This window comes from Plectropomus leopardus, chromosome 3 (assembly GCF_008729295.1).
Source record: "Plectropomus leopardus isolate mb chromosome 3, YSFRI_Pleo_2.0, whole genome shotgun sequence".
Lineage (NCBI taxonomy): Eukaryota > Metazoa > Chordata > Actinopteri > Perciformes > Serranidae > Plectropomus > Plectropomus leopardus.
The window spans coordinates 34,979,319-34,997,328 of NC_056465.1; the positions used below are offsets into that span (position 1 = coordinate 34,979,319).

Here is an 18,010-nt window from a genome sequence, read left to right on the forward strand (position 1 = left end):
TTCACTTCTGACCGGCACGACTTTCACATTTTACTGACCACTTATCAACGATTGCTTGAGAACTACTCCCTTTCTAAAAATATACATTTACATATAAATAGCCTTGAACTTTATGTACATCAATACTGTGGAAGACGGGCGATGAACTCCCAGTCTGATGAGCCACTCTGTTTCAGCGTCCTCCACCCGCTTTAAGTTGGTCAAACGCATCACGCAAGCAATTCCATAGAACTGAACAGGCGCCATCTTTGCGTCCTGTATCAAGTAATTATTATACATCTAGGAGCCAAACGGTGGAATTACAAGTTTCAGGTCTGTCACGTGATGCCACTGAGCCGAAAAACTTACATTGTCATAGACATTTGTAAATCAGTGTAGGTACACTTTTTTGGAGTATCATATCCTCAAATTTCCAGAAAAAAAATCTAAAGAATTGATTGCAGTGTCCTGTATTCAATATATAAACTGCTCTCATAATGAAGACGCTATAGATTTAAGATGAACTCAAACATCTTAACGGGTATCACACTTGGAAACACGAGCAAATTGGCTCAGTTTAAAAAAAAATGTAAAAAAAATAAAAATAAAATAAATAAAATTGACATGTAACTACTACTTAAAATTTTCTGGGGAAAAAAGTAAAAAAACAAGAAAGGGGATGGCCTGGGGGAAAAAGTACAATAAACTGAGAGTAAAATAAATAGCATGATAAAATAGTACATACTGTACATACCCACAGTAACATTCAATATAAAATTTAAGCAATTATAAATGAAATTTTCTCTGCATTTTTCATATTGTTTTGATAATTTTCTTTCTCTCTTTTTTAAGCTCATTTTATTGTCACCTTTTACTAATTTCTTTCAATCTACTAATTACCTTTTTTTATTTAAAGAAAAGTTTTTAGCAGAAATCAAACCAATTTGCTAAGGCTTTAAATTTTTTTGAAATTGCTTGTGAAAGTTGTACAAATGCAGCACAAGAAAACTGACAATCCAGGTTTCAAAGGGTTAACCACATTCACAAATGACAGCACAATATTTCTATAATCCACAGACTCACTTGCTTCGCATACCTCCTGATGTCACATATGAAATCATCAGAATTATTGTTCGGTCCTTAAAGTTCCTTAAATTTGCTTCTGTTTTCTGTGAATGTGTGACATGTACCGAACGCAAATATTTAACTGACTCATAAATCACAACAGAGTACAGAAAACTTCAACTTCCAGGAAAACCGAATCAAGTTTTTAGGAGCCAACGTAAAGGGTAACTTGAGCTCAGCCGTCACTGCCGTGATGAAGCATCATAATTCATCATAAAATATTATAACAGCTATTAAAATGCAGTCTGCTTCTGCTATGATGTGACTAACTATTATATAATGTTGACATGGGTTTCACAGAAAGTATCGCCCACGAATTAAATTACCGTCAATATATTTCGTTACCTGGTCACCAGTCAGATAAACGTGTTGCTAAGCAACACAGATATGAGAGTTGATCTTTGGCACGACAATATTTAGATTCAAAGGTGTGTTCAAGCACAGCAAAGTTATGACTAAACAAATTAAAGGTGAGAGCGAGAAGTGTCCCTTTTATGGAGGACAAAAAGTATAAATAAATGAAGTAGAGGAATAAATAAAAACAGTCGTGAATTAATCAAAATAAACGAAGAATTTTGGAAATAAATAAATGCTGAAATTAAAACAGAAATATAAAAAATATTGAAATAAATAAATGTTGAATTGAGTATAGAAAGAGATACATGTATAAATAAATAAAGCTGATAATTAACATAACAACATAAATATATATCTAAAATGTATTTTTACACTTTTGTCTGTATGTTAATGAGGTAGGAGGTCCTAACCTCTGCTTTTATTTCTTTATGCTCTTCATGTATTTATTACTCATTCCCATATTTATTTATTTATTTATGCTTATATTTATTTTAACATTTAATTACTTTTTTCAGTTTTTCAAGAAATTATTTATTCTTTAATGTGTTTATTTTTGTATTTATTTTTTCTGGTATTTGTTTATTCTTGTATTGATTCAAACATTTATTTATTCTTTTTTATTTTTCAGCAATTATCTATTATTTATTTTTGAATTCATACATTCCTATATTTATTTATTCATGTATTATATATTTATTTCTGTGTTTATTTATGTAATTATTCTTTGATGTATTTAGTTATTGTAGTTATTCTTGGATTAATCAAAACATTTACCTATTTATCTGTTCAAAATTTATTTTTCAGCAGTTATTTAATTATTTTATTTTCATATTCAGTTTTCAGCATTTATTTCTTTTATACATTTGTATTTATTAATTTCCATATTCTTGTATTTATAAAACATTTATTTATTTTTTGAAACTCTTGTCTTTTTTATCCTCCATACCCTTTCAGGGTGTTATGTCAATAATACATACATATAAGAATTATATTTACATGCATGTAAGCAAAATAACAAAACACCAGATGAAAAAGTACTTAAACTCTGAGGAAACTGAGTGACAATAACGAAGGCAGATCCAAAGGTGAGTCACACTTTTGGGAATCAAGGCAGGAAGGAGGAAATTCATCTTTTTTTTTCCCTGAAGTATTTTCTTAAGTTTGACCAGCAGTCTGAGCTTTAGAGTTCTCAGGATAAGTTTGCTGAATAAAATCCAGAAAAACCCTCAAAGCTGAAGGTGTTGTGGGTTTTTCTTTGCAAACTCGCCCAGATAACTCAGTCACATCCACAGTGTTGTGACACAGCAGTCTGGTGACGAGAACGTCCACTTACTCAACACGTCTGGCGGTTGCGTTGCATTATTATTTATGCCTGCTGCTGGTGAGAAAGAACGAGTGTGCAGAACTGACACGGGCTCTTTGACGGTGACCAACGGAAACATGACGGCGGCTGATATTTTGAAAGGAAGTCGTCTTCATACGCTGCTGTGCGGAAATATCTCGACGTGACCTCACATCACTGACGCTTAGCTGGTTATATAAAAAACTGACGCTTAGCTGGTTATATAAAAAATTAAGAACACTGCAGCAACAGAAATGACAAAAAAAGCCAAAAAAAAACCAAATGCTGCAATAAATTCATCAAACAATTAAAAAAAAAATTAAAAAAAATTAGTTTCTTTTTTTTTTTTTAACTTTGTTTAAAAAATGACTAATAAATCTACCTTCTAACTCTGTAATCAGGTTGACATTTATGTCCACATAAAGTAAAAGTAACAATGTCCTTGAAAATTGTTACTGTTAAAGTGATAGTTTGGAGATTTTTCACTGCTTTACCCTGCAGGCAGACCTGTCGTTTTAACGGCTTCAGTTCTCCATCTACGCTCTCGCCGAATCCACCAGACTCCTTAAACAAAAACAGCATTTTTAGCTCGATGAACATTGGAGCTGCTGGTCTTCTTCTGCCTCGATTAGTTTGTTAGTTTGTGTTATTGTGTGACTTTGGAGTCTAAAAGGGTTAATTTGGGTTCACCAAAGTCACACAATAACACAAACAAACTAAAATTGAAGGCTGTGTTGCAAAAGCAACTCCTGTGTTCTGCGAGGTAAAATTACCGTTTTTGTGAATGGAGTTTGGTGGTTTGGACGAGAGCATGGGTGCTTCAGTTCTCTAACAGGGCTGTTGGATGTCGAGATGAATGGTGAAAATAATAAAAAAAAATAGGGTACAAAATGTATCATTTATTCTATTTGTTAAGTAAATGCCAAATATGTATTTTATTTGCTTTTATGTCCTGCTGATGTGTTTTTGTATTTTTTATTTAACCTTCCTTTCATTGCCCTGATATCTATGAGTTGTGATGATGACTGCAGTTTTTGGTTGACGTTTATTTGCAAGTTGTGTTGAAAACGTACACTTAAACTGATAATGATTTCCAAAGTACAGGCAAGTTATTTGTAATTTTACAGTAAACAACACTCGAATTCCTGAAGTTTTGGTAAAATATAAAGATATCCGAAATTAAGAATCTGCATTCTCTGTAACGACAATCGTTGAGAGATGACAATCATAGTTTGATCAAATGTACGCTTAATGAATGAAAGGGAAAGGTATTTTCCGTTCACTATTTAAACCATGCATCTATGTTTTAACTCATTTTGTTATTATTAACAGATCAGCCAAAAAATGTATTTATAATCTCTGTGCCTTTTGAAGAGTATCTTTCCTTTGTTTCGGTAAAAGTTGTTGTATTTTAGCCAACTGTGTGCCATCATTTTGTTATTACTGTTATGCTTACACCATGTGATTGTCATCTTGAGTCACATAAAAGAAAAGAAAAAGAAAAATTCAATAAAATTACGTGTTAACTGTCAACAGTTTGGTAGTTTTGAGAATATTGAAAATGACTTCAGTTGCCCATCAGTCTGACAGGAAGGTAACTTGTCGCAGCAGACCTGCTGCAGATGCAAACGCCTGCCACAAATATAATTGATAGCATGTAAGGACTTGTAAAACAGGGGAATTTTAGGGATTCTGCACAAATTAGATTTTAAATAACTTTCCATTACAGCATCATGAAGAAGTGCAGGGTTCATGTGACATCACCCTAAAGCTAAAGAGGCAAAACAAAACAGCGACCTGAAAGGAACCGAGAAAATGAAGAATCCATAACAACGTTCTTACGTTACACACACGGACGCTTATTTCCTGACACGGATACTTCAGCATCAATAGTTTAAGCTCTAATCGTTTGGCTCTTTTTCCTATCAACAAGTGGTCGGCTGCTTGAACATCATCAGAGGCATCACTGTGGTTCGAAGCTTTGCAGGCTAAACAAAAAAACATTGTTGTCCCAAAAACATTCGGCTTCCAACTGCAGATTTTGTGGTCAAAAACAAACATTAATGTGGTATCAGGTGTTCTCCCTAAAACAATGAGAAGACTGTTTTAAGCGCTCAGCAAGGGAGCGATACCGATTACGCCGCATCCTTTAGACGCAAAAACAAATAAAGCAGACTTTCTATATTTAAAAGATCCCATTTAATTTGTGGATATGAAATTCGGGAAGCAGTTTAAAACCTTAATTCAACATGCAGTGACCATAAACACGCAAAGATGTTTCGAGGTGTGAGAATAAGATTAGACCGAAGCTGGTGGGCGGTTTTGTGTGTTCACAGTGATTATTATTGTTCTAGTTATTCACAAAAATCAAAGAAATCCTGTGAAGGGGCTGTGTTCTGACGCAGAACAATCAAGCTTATTAAAAAAATGATAATTCTGTTCGGAGGATGTGACAGTGGAAATAAAATGTACAAAAGAGGGAGAAGCTGGTGGCGTTCAATTAGTGTCCAAAATCCACTCCGGACGTTTCAAAATCAAGTCATAAATGTAGCTTTGCGATGCTGAATTTTGTACAAGCTGTGGCGTCCATACGTTTGATCCACGAAGAAGGAAAAAAGAAAAGAGCGTCGTCCAGAGGAAACGGCGTACCATTCGCAAAGAAATCAACAAATGTGGTTTCCTCGAGGCGTCTCGTACCATGTTTGAGAGTGTGGTTACATATACAAATGAAGCCCTTACGTCTACTTTGGTACCTAAAATCCTCCCGCTGTAGAGGTACTCTCATCCACGTCTACAATTTACACTCTTTCACTAAGTTAGAAAACTGTAGAAAATACTGTCTTTAAAACCAGTTTGTCGGAAGCTTCAATTAAAAAAAAACTGTCCGACGGCACAAAACGTCCAGGAATGCAGGAGAGGAGCACCACCTTTTTAGACGCTTTCATAGGAAAAAAAAATAAAAATCAAAGAATCCTTTTACTTTGCTATGCTGTAAAAAGGTAATTCAACTATATAAAAACCCCAAAAGGACTGTACAAAATAAAAACGTCAGGCCAAAGTCTGCCTTTTTCATCTGATAAGGCACATTAACGTATTCCTTATGAGAAGTGTCCGCCAGCCTTTAGTGTCGCTGCTCCTGGAAAAAAAAAAATTAGTTTGTTTTCACACGTAAGCGCCCAACGCTGCGTGGAACTCTGTGAGACACTGAACGAGCTGCTGAAACTTGGGCCGCTCCTCCGGGTCCAGCGCCCAGCAGCACGCCATCACTGCAAAGCTGCAACACACAGGGAGCAGAAACAAAGAGCGTCAGATCAGAGGTCGTCCACAAGAAAGGTCACCGTCATATTTGGGGTTTTTGTGTGTGTGAGACAGGATGCAGCAGGAAATTACAATTATAAAATAAATAAGTGCATAAAGACGTGCAAGAATAAATAAATTAACAAAAAACAAATTCAGCAGTTGTGCAAAAACATAGAAATACAAATTATTTCTTTATTTTTTTGTTCCTGTTTTAATCTTTTTCTTTAATTCATGCATTTGTCTATGTATTTCCATATGCATTTCAACTTCCTTTTATTATGTTGTCATGTATTTATTAATTCATTTATTTTATAAATTAACTTTTTTGTCCTCCATATTTTACTCCTTTATTTTTTTATTTATACATATATTCATTCTTGAATTTATTCCCAGATTTATTTCCATATTGATTTATTTATTTCTGTATAGAGAAATACATTTATTTATAATGTATTTATTTTAGATTTATTTATTTCCTTATTTATCTATACATTAATTTTATCTGTATGTAGTATTAATTATTTATTTATATCCAGATTTATTTGTTTACTTTATTTGTTTATGCATATCTGTATTTACGTATTTATTTGTGAATTTGTTGAGTTATTCATGTATTTATTTACTCCTCTATTTATTTATACATGTATTTTCACATTTATTTTTACTCAATGTATTGAGTAAACATTGAGTATGTATTTACTCAAACGTGTATTTATTGATTGATACTGCAACAGAAATCTAGAGCTGGCATCAAAGAATTGAATTGAAAAGAGTTTTTTATTTCTGCACATCATGGATATTTTTGTGTGTTTTAATTTAGCGGATACTTTCACATTTTATGTTTTAACAATGGTGCTGTTAACCCACTTGGTTATAATTAGGAAAAGATGAAATTTTGGCTTAAAATACCCATAATATACTAATACCAAGTACTCACTAAAACACGACTGAATCACGGCAGGCGTCTCTCAGTCAGCTCATAAACTCTCACTTTAGAAACGTTGATACGTGTGTGAAACATGCAAATGATGTGCAACGCCAACATTTTCCTCTGGCGACTGGGCAGCGTCACGCTCAGGTCATTGTACTTAAACGGTACACACACTTGGACTTAGAGTACACGATGTATTGTCCTGAAACAGGAGCTGCCTGTACAGCTCTGATAGAAACGGGGAGATGTAATCATTTCTTTAAACCGAAGCGTGCCCTTAAATATTTTATTTTGCCACCAGTAATATTTTGGAAAAGGAAGCCGTCACCTCACCACCATTGTATTTAGACGGAAACCGTGTTTAGTTATTTATCAGATTTCAGGTGATTATTCCCCGCTCACACCATTCAGGCTTTTTCCCAGTGCAAGTGTTTTTTGGTGAATTATCAAAACAAAAGCTGCCACAAAGCGCAGATGATGGATTTGGTTTCTGAAGCTCAGAAATTAATTCTATAATTAAATAAAGATTTATGAACAGTGCATCTAAATTTGTGATAAAGGATTTATGCTTTCGGAAAAGGAAAAGGCTGCAGATGCAGTAATGAAAAAAAACTATTTTTTAGTATTTAATTAAGAATTTAAGATCCAGTGAACATTTAGAAAATCTTTCTATTCAAGTATGTGTGGGTTTGTATATGTCTTTATATGTGTATGCTTCATATGCCTGTTTATGTGTGTGCGTATCTTTGCATGTTTAATGTATATGCAGTATAATTTTGTAAAAGGTAAAAACTAGTGTTTAAAATAGTAATCAATGGCCCTTTGTTTCTTATAGTTTATTCTTAACTTTTATTCTATTTATACATATTTTTTATCTATCATCTCCATTGTTTAGTATTATTAAACTTCGTATTCCTATTTTGGTATTTTATTGATTTACACATTTTTCTAATTTAATAATTTCTTAGGTGTCTGTGGAGTGTGTGTAAGTGCTGGTGTGTCTATTTACTGAAAAACAGAAAAATTTAAAAATGACGCAAATATTTTTTGCAGGTTTTGAAAGGGACAGTTTTCTCCAAAGTCAAAAAAAAATATATATATATAAAAATACATATATAAATTATTCTATAAACCGTGGTGCTATTTATCAGGCTGGATTATTTTGGTTGGTTATTTATTGAATGGGCTCATAAATTGTCAATCAATCAATCAATCAATCATCTGCAGCCCAATCTGATTAATTATTATGGTTCAATAAATTAATTAACAGGAATATCAGTTAGCTATTACAGGAGACAGGAGCAGAGAGTCGACTAGTTTGGGCAAGTTTGGGCTTCTTATCGTTGCTTGCTGTGTGTGTGTGTGTGTGTGTGTGTGTGTGTGTGTGTGTCTGTGTGTGTGTGTGTGTGTGAGATGCAGGAGTCTTCTTGAAATGTTGATCTGCAGCTAACAGAGTCAGTTAAGGTTAATCTTTATCAACATCCTGCGAGAGGAGAAGGAGCAGCCGGCGCCCGCGGGCGTCACTCTCCCACCACAACGTTTTCATTTTCAGGTTATTTCCTCACGATCAAGTTTGCAACGAGGCTGTCACCTTTTCACCGCTGGATAATAACGGGCTTTTTCGTGGCTGCGGGGTTGGACCTCGCGCGTGGAGGAGTCTGTGATGCGTGATGGACTGAAAGCAGGGAGAGCTCGAGCTTTGAGTGTTTCTGTCAAAGCCATAAAGATGCTGTGCGTCACTCCGAACACTGATATTTTTAGTATTTATATACACGCGAAAGTCCTTATCTTATTTTTACTGTATATTTCCACACGCGATCATGTCAGCTGTAGGTGTTGCTCTTCTCTCCACCTGTGGGCTGACCACGTATGCCTGGACTTTAGTGCAGCCCCAAAACTGCCGGGTCGGACGTCAACAAAACAAGAGCTGTTTTTAAAGCTGCGTTGTGACGTCTGAATGATCAGAATGATGATTTCCCACTGGGAATTTTATAACGAGTTATAAATGCATAAACGTGGTGAGCTAAAGTTAATGTTTGGTCAATGGTAAGAAACTTTTTTATCAGTTCACAGATGGAAACAGCTATCGACCTCTTGTTTAAATGCTTTTAGCATTAAAACACAACCCATCTTCTTTGTACTTCCATGTTGTTCCAACTTTACAACCTCAAAGCACATAAACACAACGAAGTCGGAAACTCTTCCAACATCACATGAAGGCAGCATGAAGCCCAAAAGATGGAGAAGAAGCAGAAGAATACGAGGACGCAGAAGACAAATGCGACAAACGACGAAGCAAAGAAGACGAAAAAGAAGACGATGAAGATGAGACAAAGACTAAGAAGATGAAGAGAAAGATTACGAAGAAGAAGATGACGAGAAAGAAGACAGAAAAGAAGACAAATACAAAGACAAGACGTGTGTGTGTGTGTGTGTGTGTGTGTGTGTTAGTGCGATCAAACGTACAGTTCATCTGGACAGTTGATTGGTTGTGCTATTCTGTACCCGTCCTTCAGGTAGGCCGACATCTCAAACGGGTCGATGTCGACGTACGGCGTCTGACCCAGAGTCATCAGTTCCCACAGCGTCACGCCGAAGGCCCACTGCGGAAAAACACAACACGGGATCAACACGAGAACTGCGCTCAGCATTCACTTACGACATTTTATGAACATAATCCGAAAATACGCCGCTGTCTTTAACGTGTTTTCATCAAACAGGATAAACACGACCAGCATTCCTATTCAGGGTGCGGAGAGCTGGCGGTGCCCACTCAAAAAAAAAAATTCACAGGAACAATGCGAGGAAATTATGTTGACAAATTTATGAGGAATATAAATCAGTGCAGCAAGTTTGTGTGGAGAGACCGAGAGTAAACAGCAGGGCGGACGTTTTTTCAGAGACGGAGGGGTCAAGGAGCCGTGTCGGCGGGGGCCCGCCCTGCGTGTGCTGCTGTGCCGACCCTCCGCTCTGACCTCCCAGGAGGAAAAGAAGCATTTCCATATTCGTGTTACTCTGACTATTAACCCATATCTAAGGTCACACTTGGTGTTTGGAATTTCGGGAGTCAAGTTAATCCTTATCTAAAATAGACCTGGGCAGCTCGGACTAACCTGACAGTGACTTATGAACGGAAAAGAGCAGGTTTTTATTAGTGTGCGTATTTTAGCTGTGAAGAATTTCGTATTTAAACCAAACCGTCACAGTTCGGTTCACGCAGACACATGAAGAACACACAGTTTGCAGATTTCTGCATGAACCACAGTTCACAGGCAAAAGACACATTAGGAAACTTTTAGTTGCACACTGACCAACATGAGCTGAGGTTAGCACAACAAACAGATGAGGGTATGATGCTTGAGTCGTGCTTCTGCAGAAAAGCTTGCACAGAGCAAAAGAAACTGACACTGTGAATATATAAATAATGGAAACACGTCAATTCTGAAAAAAAAAAAAAAACCAAAACTCCCACTTATGACAAAAACGTTTTTACACTGGCATGAGGTGGTATTTCAGCCAGTTTTAAAAAGCCATATTTCACAAAACAACAATGCAAATCCTTTTGTTGGCTTTTCTAGCTCCCATGATGCTTTGGCTGTGTGCTTGTCAATAGGAACTGGCTCCCTCATGATGCAGCCGGAGCTACAAGAGCTGTTATCGCATCACGTTTCTCTGAGAAAGTTGGGTGGATCATTCGGAAGTTTTGAATCCATAATTCCTCTGTGAAATCGTGGACTATCAGCTCCCAGAAATGCCTCATACGCAGCCGCTCCCACATATAAGGGGCTCGCCTTTCCATTAATGCGCCATAACACGGAAAATGATGGCGGCTAGTGCAGCGGCTGCAATAGAAATAAACCTGCTATTGTTTTGAACGTCCATCACCGTGCTTCTTTGAATGTCATCTTGCAATTGTGTTTTATGGACATTTCGAAAAAAACAGCTTAAGTTTTGCACAAATCTGTAATGGAAAAAAAATATAATTTACCAAAAAAATAGCTTTTTGATCTTTTAAATGACCTTATCATTTATATTTTTTTCAAAACTCGCACTAAACATGACTCATAAATTGGAACTGAAGTGTGAGTTTTGTGTACCTTTACGTCCGTGGTCAGTCTGTCATAACTTTACTGTGGTGACATCGAGCCTTTAAAGGAAGTGAAGGGAGTGATCGAGGACACGGGGCACTGTGGGGCTTCTCAGAAGGAAAACAAACCAAAATGTGCAGTAATCTATGTTGTTTCCACATCAGTGCCCAGGAAAACATTCCTAACAAAGCCTGAACATGCCCGCAGCCACTTTGTCATCCCGGCTGCCACCTTTGTGCCCCACGTGTGCAACCACTGACATGAGCGTACGGAGTATTTACGTGTGTAACCACTGACATGAGCGTACGGTGTATTTACGAGTGTAACCACTGACATGAGCGTACGGAGTATTTACGTGTGCAACCACTGACATGAGCGTACGGAGTATTTACGTGTGTAACCACTGACATGAGCGTACGGAGTATTTACGAGTGTAACCACTGACATGAGCGTACGGAGTATTTACATGTGTAACCACTGACATGAGCGTATAGAGTATTTACGTGTGTAACCACTGACATGAGCGTACGGAGTATTTACGTGTGTAACCACTGACATGAGCGTACGGAGTATTTACGTGCGTAAAAGCGGCATGTTTGATGCTCGTATGATGCTCCACAGCTCCGTGCGGACTTCCCCTGAAGCTCTGTTGGTAATACCAGGCTTCTGTTCAGTGTAAGTGTAGAGCGTGGGGGGGGCGGGGTGATTACTATGAAGCGGTGTGACCATAAGAGGAATGCGGAGAGGTGGGGGCATGTCTGGCTGGTGTCTGAGCGATGTCTCTAAGGATCTGTTGAGCTTCCCGACTGTCTCCGCCGCGCCCGCTCTGCTATCCTGAGACAGGAAAGAGGGACGAGCCGGAGCACCTCAGCGCCGCGCCTCTCTTCCCTTTGACACCTTTGACCAAGCGTCCTAAGAATGATTTGGATACAGCTGGTGCCATTTCCTGCATCAGCCTCTCTGTACCATGTCTGCCAAACATTTTTTTAGTTATTAACCCTCTAAAACCTGAGCAAAATGAGTTGATTTTTCTTCAAAAACACACAAGAGAAATTACAAGTTCTAAGTTGCAAGATTTACTGAAATTTACCAAAAGAGAATAAATTAAAAAAAAAAGGTTAAAAAAAAACTTTAAAAAAATCACAATGTAAAAATACTAATTTATTTTGAAAAAATCAAAAATACTTACAATGATAATAATGATAAAAATAGCTTAAAAAAACATTTCTTTTTTTTCTGTTAACTTTTAATCATTTCTCCATCTCTTTCTTTCTTTTCAAACTAATTTTCAGGCCATTTTCTTGTTACCTTTTCCTACTTGGCAAGAAGCCCTGTAAAATAAATAAGTGAATAAAAAAAAAAATAAAAATAAAATAAGAAAATTCTCAAAAAATGAGGGAATGTCACATTCTATTTATATATTAGTAATTATCATTATATTATCATATAATTATATATTTAAAATTATGCTGCAGAAAATAAATAAGTATTTTTCTTGTTTTCGTTTTTTTCAAATTATTGTTCCCTCATGCTTATTTTTTTTTCTTTTTGGGGGGGGGGGGGGGGGGGGGGGGGGGGGGGGGTATTTTCAGCTAATTTCATAGTTACTGAAGTTACTTCTTGTAACTTTTGACTAATATCTTGCTAATTTTTGGGCCATTTCTTAAACTGGTCATTGTTTTCTTTATATTTGGAGAAATCAAGCCTCTTCACTCAGGTTTCAGAGGGCTAAGGTAACAAAAGCACAGTGATTCTTAGTTTCAGGTGATTCGACATTAATGAAAACAGGTGTGAATATTTTTATTAGATTTCTGCCATTACACGCCCCTAAATCCTACACACTGGACCTTTAAGTTACAGGAAGTAAACTGTATTTAACTGCAGTTCTTACCACGTCACTTGCACTCGAGAAGTCGTTGTTGAGCAAACTTTCCAGGGCCATCCAGCGGACCGGCCTGTTCTCATTATCCCCCAGACAGTGGTAATCCATCGGAAACAGGTCTCGGGCAAGGGCATTGTCTGTTATCTTCACCTGCATGTTATCGTCAATGCTGTCAGAGGGGCGAGAGGAAAAAAAAGTTGGCATCTTTATTTTGAAGTAATTAAATTCCAAACCAAATCACCTGAAATCTACCGTGAGCATCTGAGGACATGTGACGGCAGCTCTGAGCCGGGTCAGGGACACTTACACGCAGTTCCTGGCAGCGAGGTCTTTGTGTATGACCTCCCTGCGAGCCAGGTAGCTCATCCCACATGCAATCTGGATGGCCATGTAAACCAGGTCTTGTTGAGAGATCGCCTGAAAGGAAATAAGGGAGAGAGACACAATGTGCAGTTGAGAAGCAGAGACAGGAAAAACACAAAAAGACCTCAGCTGACGTGACTTTGTGCGGTGAAATTGGTCTTCTGTGTCAAATTGTTCTTATTTCCTTTGAGTGGCAAAACGATCAGCTTTGGGTCAAATATGGGAGTTAGACACACGAGGACTATTTCAGTCTGTAAATCGAGTGTGAAGGCTGAAAAGTGAAAAACATGACTTGTATAAACAAACACTGGTACTTTAGAAAAAAGACTTTAAGCTTTTAAAACCTGGAGGGACATTAGTTATGTTGCTTTCAGATGCCTGATTTGGTTTGGTTTCTTTTAAAAACACGACTAAAAAGCCAATAAGCAACTTTGTAAGATGATGTCCAACAAATTGCAAGACATAAGTAAATGAAAATGACCTAAAAATTTGTATTAAAGGAAAGAGACTGAGAGAGAGGAGAGAGAGAAAGGAAAAAATAGAATATTACGATAGAAGAAAATATGGGAAAATGTCAGAAAAAATATCTTGATAATCATTATTTTAATTATAATTATTTCCTATTTTCTATATATATTTATTAATTATTATATATATATTTTTCATTTTTTTTTTTTTTTTTTTTTTTTTTTTTACATTTTTTGTCATATTTCTATTTTTTTTTTTGCTGAGTCATGCATAATATGTGAGCTATTTAAAATGAAAGTATTGAAATTTATTTTGTTATCTTTTTCTTTTTTTGCTGTGAGACAGATCCAGCATATGTCCGGACAGTATAAACAGCTTGCAACCTGCAACCCCGCAGGTGCAGTTTGTGTTTATGACAATAGTGTTACCACTCTGAAACTGTACGGGCGCTACATCACGAAAATACCAGTTCTTACAAAATGTTGCTTTGACACTGATGAATGACTTTGTATCAAACAGAGGAAAAAACAATCCGAGTATCCCAGAAAGTCCTTTACTCAAAGGTTTGAGGCCAGCTTTAAAGAAAGCTGTTTGTTTGGAGCTTGCAGACAATGGCTGTGCCAGCAGGTGTGTCTGAGAAAAGACCTCCGACTGCTGACGAACTACGTAAACATCCTGAAAAGCTTAAAAGACAATCTTTCCTTGTAACAGAGCTCCTGAAGTAACAGTACTATAAATTGTGTATGTTGTTTTTAATGTATGCAAAAATACTCTGCTATGATTTATATTTTGTTTAATACAGTTTTCCCACATAAAAAGACGGAGCTAGAGGAACATCTACTTGTCCTCCGTCATTAAAAAATTTTGGATATGGCTTTGCTTCCCCGCCTACCAGCTTTTTGCAATTATTTGTGCGCTGAAAGAGCGGTGTGCATGAAAAAGGGTCGCATCAGCGTTGGAGGAAACATTAAAGATACTCAGTCGTGTGTTTGAGCCTCAGTCAGGTTCAGACTCAGATGAGTCGTCTGTTGCGATAAAATCATCGACCAGAAATGTACGAGGATGAGAGAGTGTAGTGAGCACCTTTTATTTGATTATGTTGTTTGTTAACTTGTAGCTGGTAGTGGCTGATACAGCGTTAACAGCTGTGAAAAATATTCCATTTTTGTGGTCAAAACATTCACTACGCAGCATCGTGTCATTTTTTTAGCCCCTTCTGTGAATTTATGTTGTGTGTTTGGGACTGTTACTTTATTTTATTCTCTTTTGGCTGTCACACAAATTGCCCCTCGGGGACAAAAAAGTTTATCTTGACCTTAATTGTTGTAACTGCAACACCAATGGAGGGATTGACAACGCAAACCCAAACTCTGCTCTCTGTACGGTAAGTCCGCTGTGTGCTGGAGGTTGCGGATTTCTTTGCTGGTTTTTGTGTGAAAGTCTGTTTTCCCGTCTGTATGTGTTTCCTTTACTAAACAGCAATTAGCCTTCATATTAATGATGTACCTCATCCAGCTCCCCAGCTAATGTTTGAATTTCACATTTAAGGAATTGCATGAACATCGACCAGAGTGGAGGTATGTGAAAACACCTCTCGAGTGACGAAACAAGCCAGTTAACAACTGACACACAGCCGGCTGGACTCTCTGAAGCTAACAGTTAGCCTAATCTCTGTGTGTGACTCTGTCCTCGGCACAGAGCTCCAGTCCCGCAGCAGCAGTCTCATGATTAACAGAAAAAAAGAGAGGAAATTTTACCTGTTTTAAACAGTAAAATTTGCAGTTAAGTTCCATGATTGCACAAAATTGCACAGTCTTGCAGAATTCACAGTGATTTACTGAATTTCTGTTAATTGTTGCAACTGCAGCGTCACGAAATCCAGAGGGATTGACTATGCAAATCCAAACTCTGCTCTCTGGAGGTTGCAGATGTCTTTGCTGGTGTTGTGTCAAAGTCTCCTCCCCCGTCTGAATATGTTTCCCATATTAGACAGCAATTGTTTTTCATATTTCTGCAGTAATCTACTTTGTACTTGAATCTCAGACTTAAGGATGCAAACATCTTCCACTTCAGCAGAGGAATGTCAAACACCTCTCTAGTGACAAACGTGCACAGAAACAGGTCAGTTAAGTCCAGGTCAGACATTTTTAGGCACATAAATAAGATTTTTTGAGAGGACTTTAAATAATTTAGTCTTCTGCACAATCTCTTGCTCTGACACACGCAGCGGATATTTTTTGTGCTGTTTAATCTTATCTGGCAGTGGACAGTTTGATACAACCTAAATTAATTAATCCGATAACACAAGAAAACAAGGTTTTGGCAACCAGAGAGCAGAGATAAGAACATTTTAGGTCTAAACTGAGATGTGCGGAGCTGGTACCAGACAGCTCAGTTAGGTAACTTTAACACTCGGCTTGTCGGTGGAAAAAAGACAACTGTGGAAAAGGTCAAATGTTTTTTTTCTTACTGTTTTATCTTCCAAACCAGATGTTTCAGAATGAATGCCCCACTGTAGCATTGTGCTCCCTCTGAGCTTTATCTCGCCTGCACTGATACATTTCTGATTTATAGCTCCATGTTTATTGCAACAGCACAACTTAATGACTATGTCTTCGTCTCCTACAACTGCCAAAAGTATATAATGAGATTGCAGTGAACGAAGGTGCTGATGTGTTAGCTGAAGCTTTACAAAGCGGTTTTGATTAATGCAAATGGATGGCAAGCTTCGTCTTGTGACTGCAAAGTGTTTGCAGCATCTGTAGTTTGCAGCTGATTGATTGGTTGGATCTGCGCTGTGGCTCTGCCAAGCACTTCAAAGACTCCCTGGGGTTAACCTGTACAAAAGGGTGATTGTCTTTACATAGCGAATAAAAATCTCTGCCTTGAGCACCGGCTTCACGACTATATCAACAGTCCTTCTAATAACACTGTAAACAGTAGTTACTGATAGGTGTTACTTTGTGTTGCTTGCTGAAAACACACAAAACGTTCTTTTAGGCTCGACTCTTGAAAGGAATCTGAGTTTTCTTCCAAACTGGGGGATTAATTTTAATAGCTTAATAAATGTCTCGATGCAATGCCATACACTGCTTACACTGAGGCATTTATCGTAATGGTTTAATAAGTGACTGTGGTTTTTTTTAGATCCACCATGCTGAGCTGAAAAGCATAGTGGATCAAAATAAGTGCATAAAAAGGGGATAGCTGTTTATATTGTTTTGGGTTGAGAAAATCAAAATCTCTGAAAAAACAAGAAGGGAAATTTTACAGAATGTGGCGAACTTTCATTGATCATTTTAACCACATCACGTCTTCTGGGAAGAATTAAAATGGTCCTTTAGTCCTAACAAGGATATAAGGGGAAAGAATTAGGGATTCGAGTTTTGCAGCAAACCGTCTCATCATTTTTTAATAATTATTCTTTTATTTGATCCCTGCTTGTTTTTTTCCCTTTTTAATAATAATAGTAATGATAAATAATCATCTGTATTGGCCCTCAGAAACCAGTATCATGGACTCCTTCATTTGACTAAGTAAAAGACTCACTGAGATTTAAAATCTCTTTTCAAACGCGATCTGGCCAATGATAAATTTGTGTGTTTTGTTTTGTTTTGACTTGTTTGAAATAAAGAGTCATTCATCCATTCGAAGCTCACCTGTGGGTTATTGGCCTCAGCTAGCTTGCACTGCCGCAGGAACAACTTGAGATTCCCCCAAGCCATGAAAGGCAGCAGCACCATGGGCTTCTCTCCGTCCTCCGTGCACACGTGACTTATAGGCAGCAGATTTCTGACGGTGGAGAGCAAAGACACAAACTGAGGAACAGAAACAGCGTGTAACACAGCTGCACATACATTTAATGTACATTTGCACGATTCTTGGAAGATGGAAGTACGTGTCAGCGTTGGTCAGAGGAAGTGTCATAAACTTGTTGACCACGAAAAGAAGAAAAAGGAAGTAATGCGTCAAAATGATGACATTTTTTTTTCCATGTAAACAAAGTAAAGTGAAAGTACCAAAACCTCCTGATAAGTTTGGGGCAAAATGAGCTGCAGTGATGATACTTTAACTTAAAACTAAATTCAATGCATTCATATTCTCCCACTAATGAATAAACAACATCCAGTGATGGATTGTAACAAAATATATTATTTGCACTTTATTCTACTTAA

The 18,010-nt window shown here is 37.2% G+C and overlaps 1 protein-coding gene across 1 annotated transcript in view; it reads right to left on the reverse strand.

Moving 5' to 3' along the window:
• Positions 1–4,983: 4,983 nt before the first annotated feature.
• The window catches only part of ryk (receptor like tyrosine kinase), a 58,864-nt gene continuing 45,837 nt past the window's right edge, over positions 4,984–18,010 (reverse strand). Inside the window, 5 exon segments of the mRNA XM_042483705.1 lie at positions 4,984–6,077; positions 9,501–9,637; positions 13,014–13,173; positions 13,312–13,421; positions 17,495–17,627. Coding sequence (XP_042339639.1) covers positions 5,966–6,077; positions 9,501–9,637; positions 13,014–13,173; positions 13,312–13,421; positions 17,495–17,627 — 652 coding nt within the window. The 3' untranslated portion in view covers positions 4,984–5,965.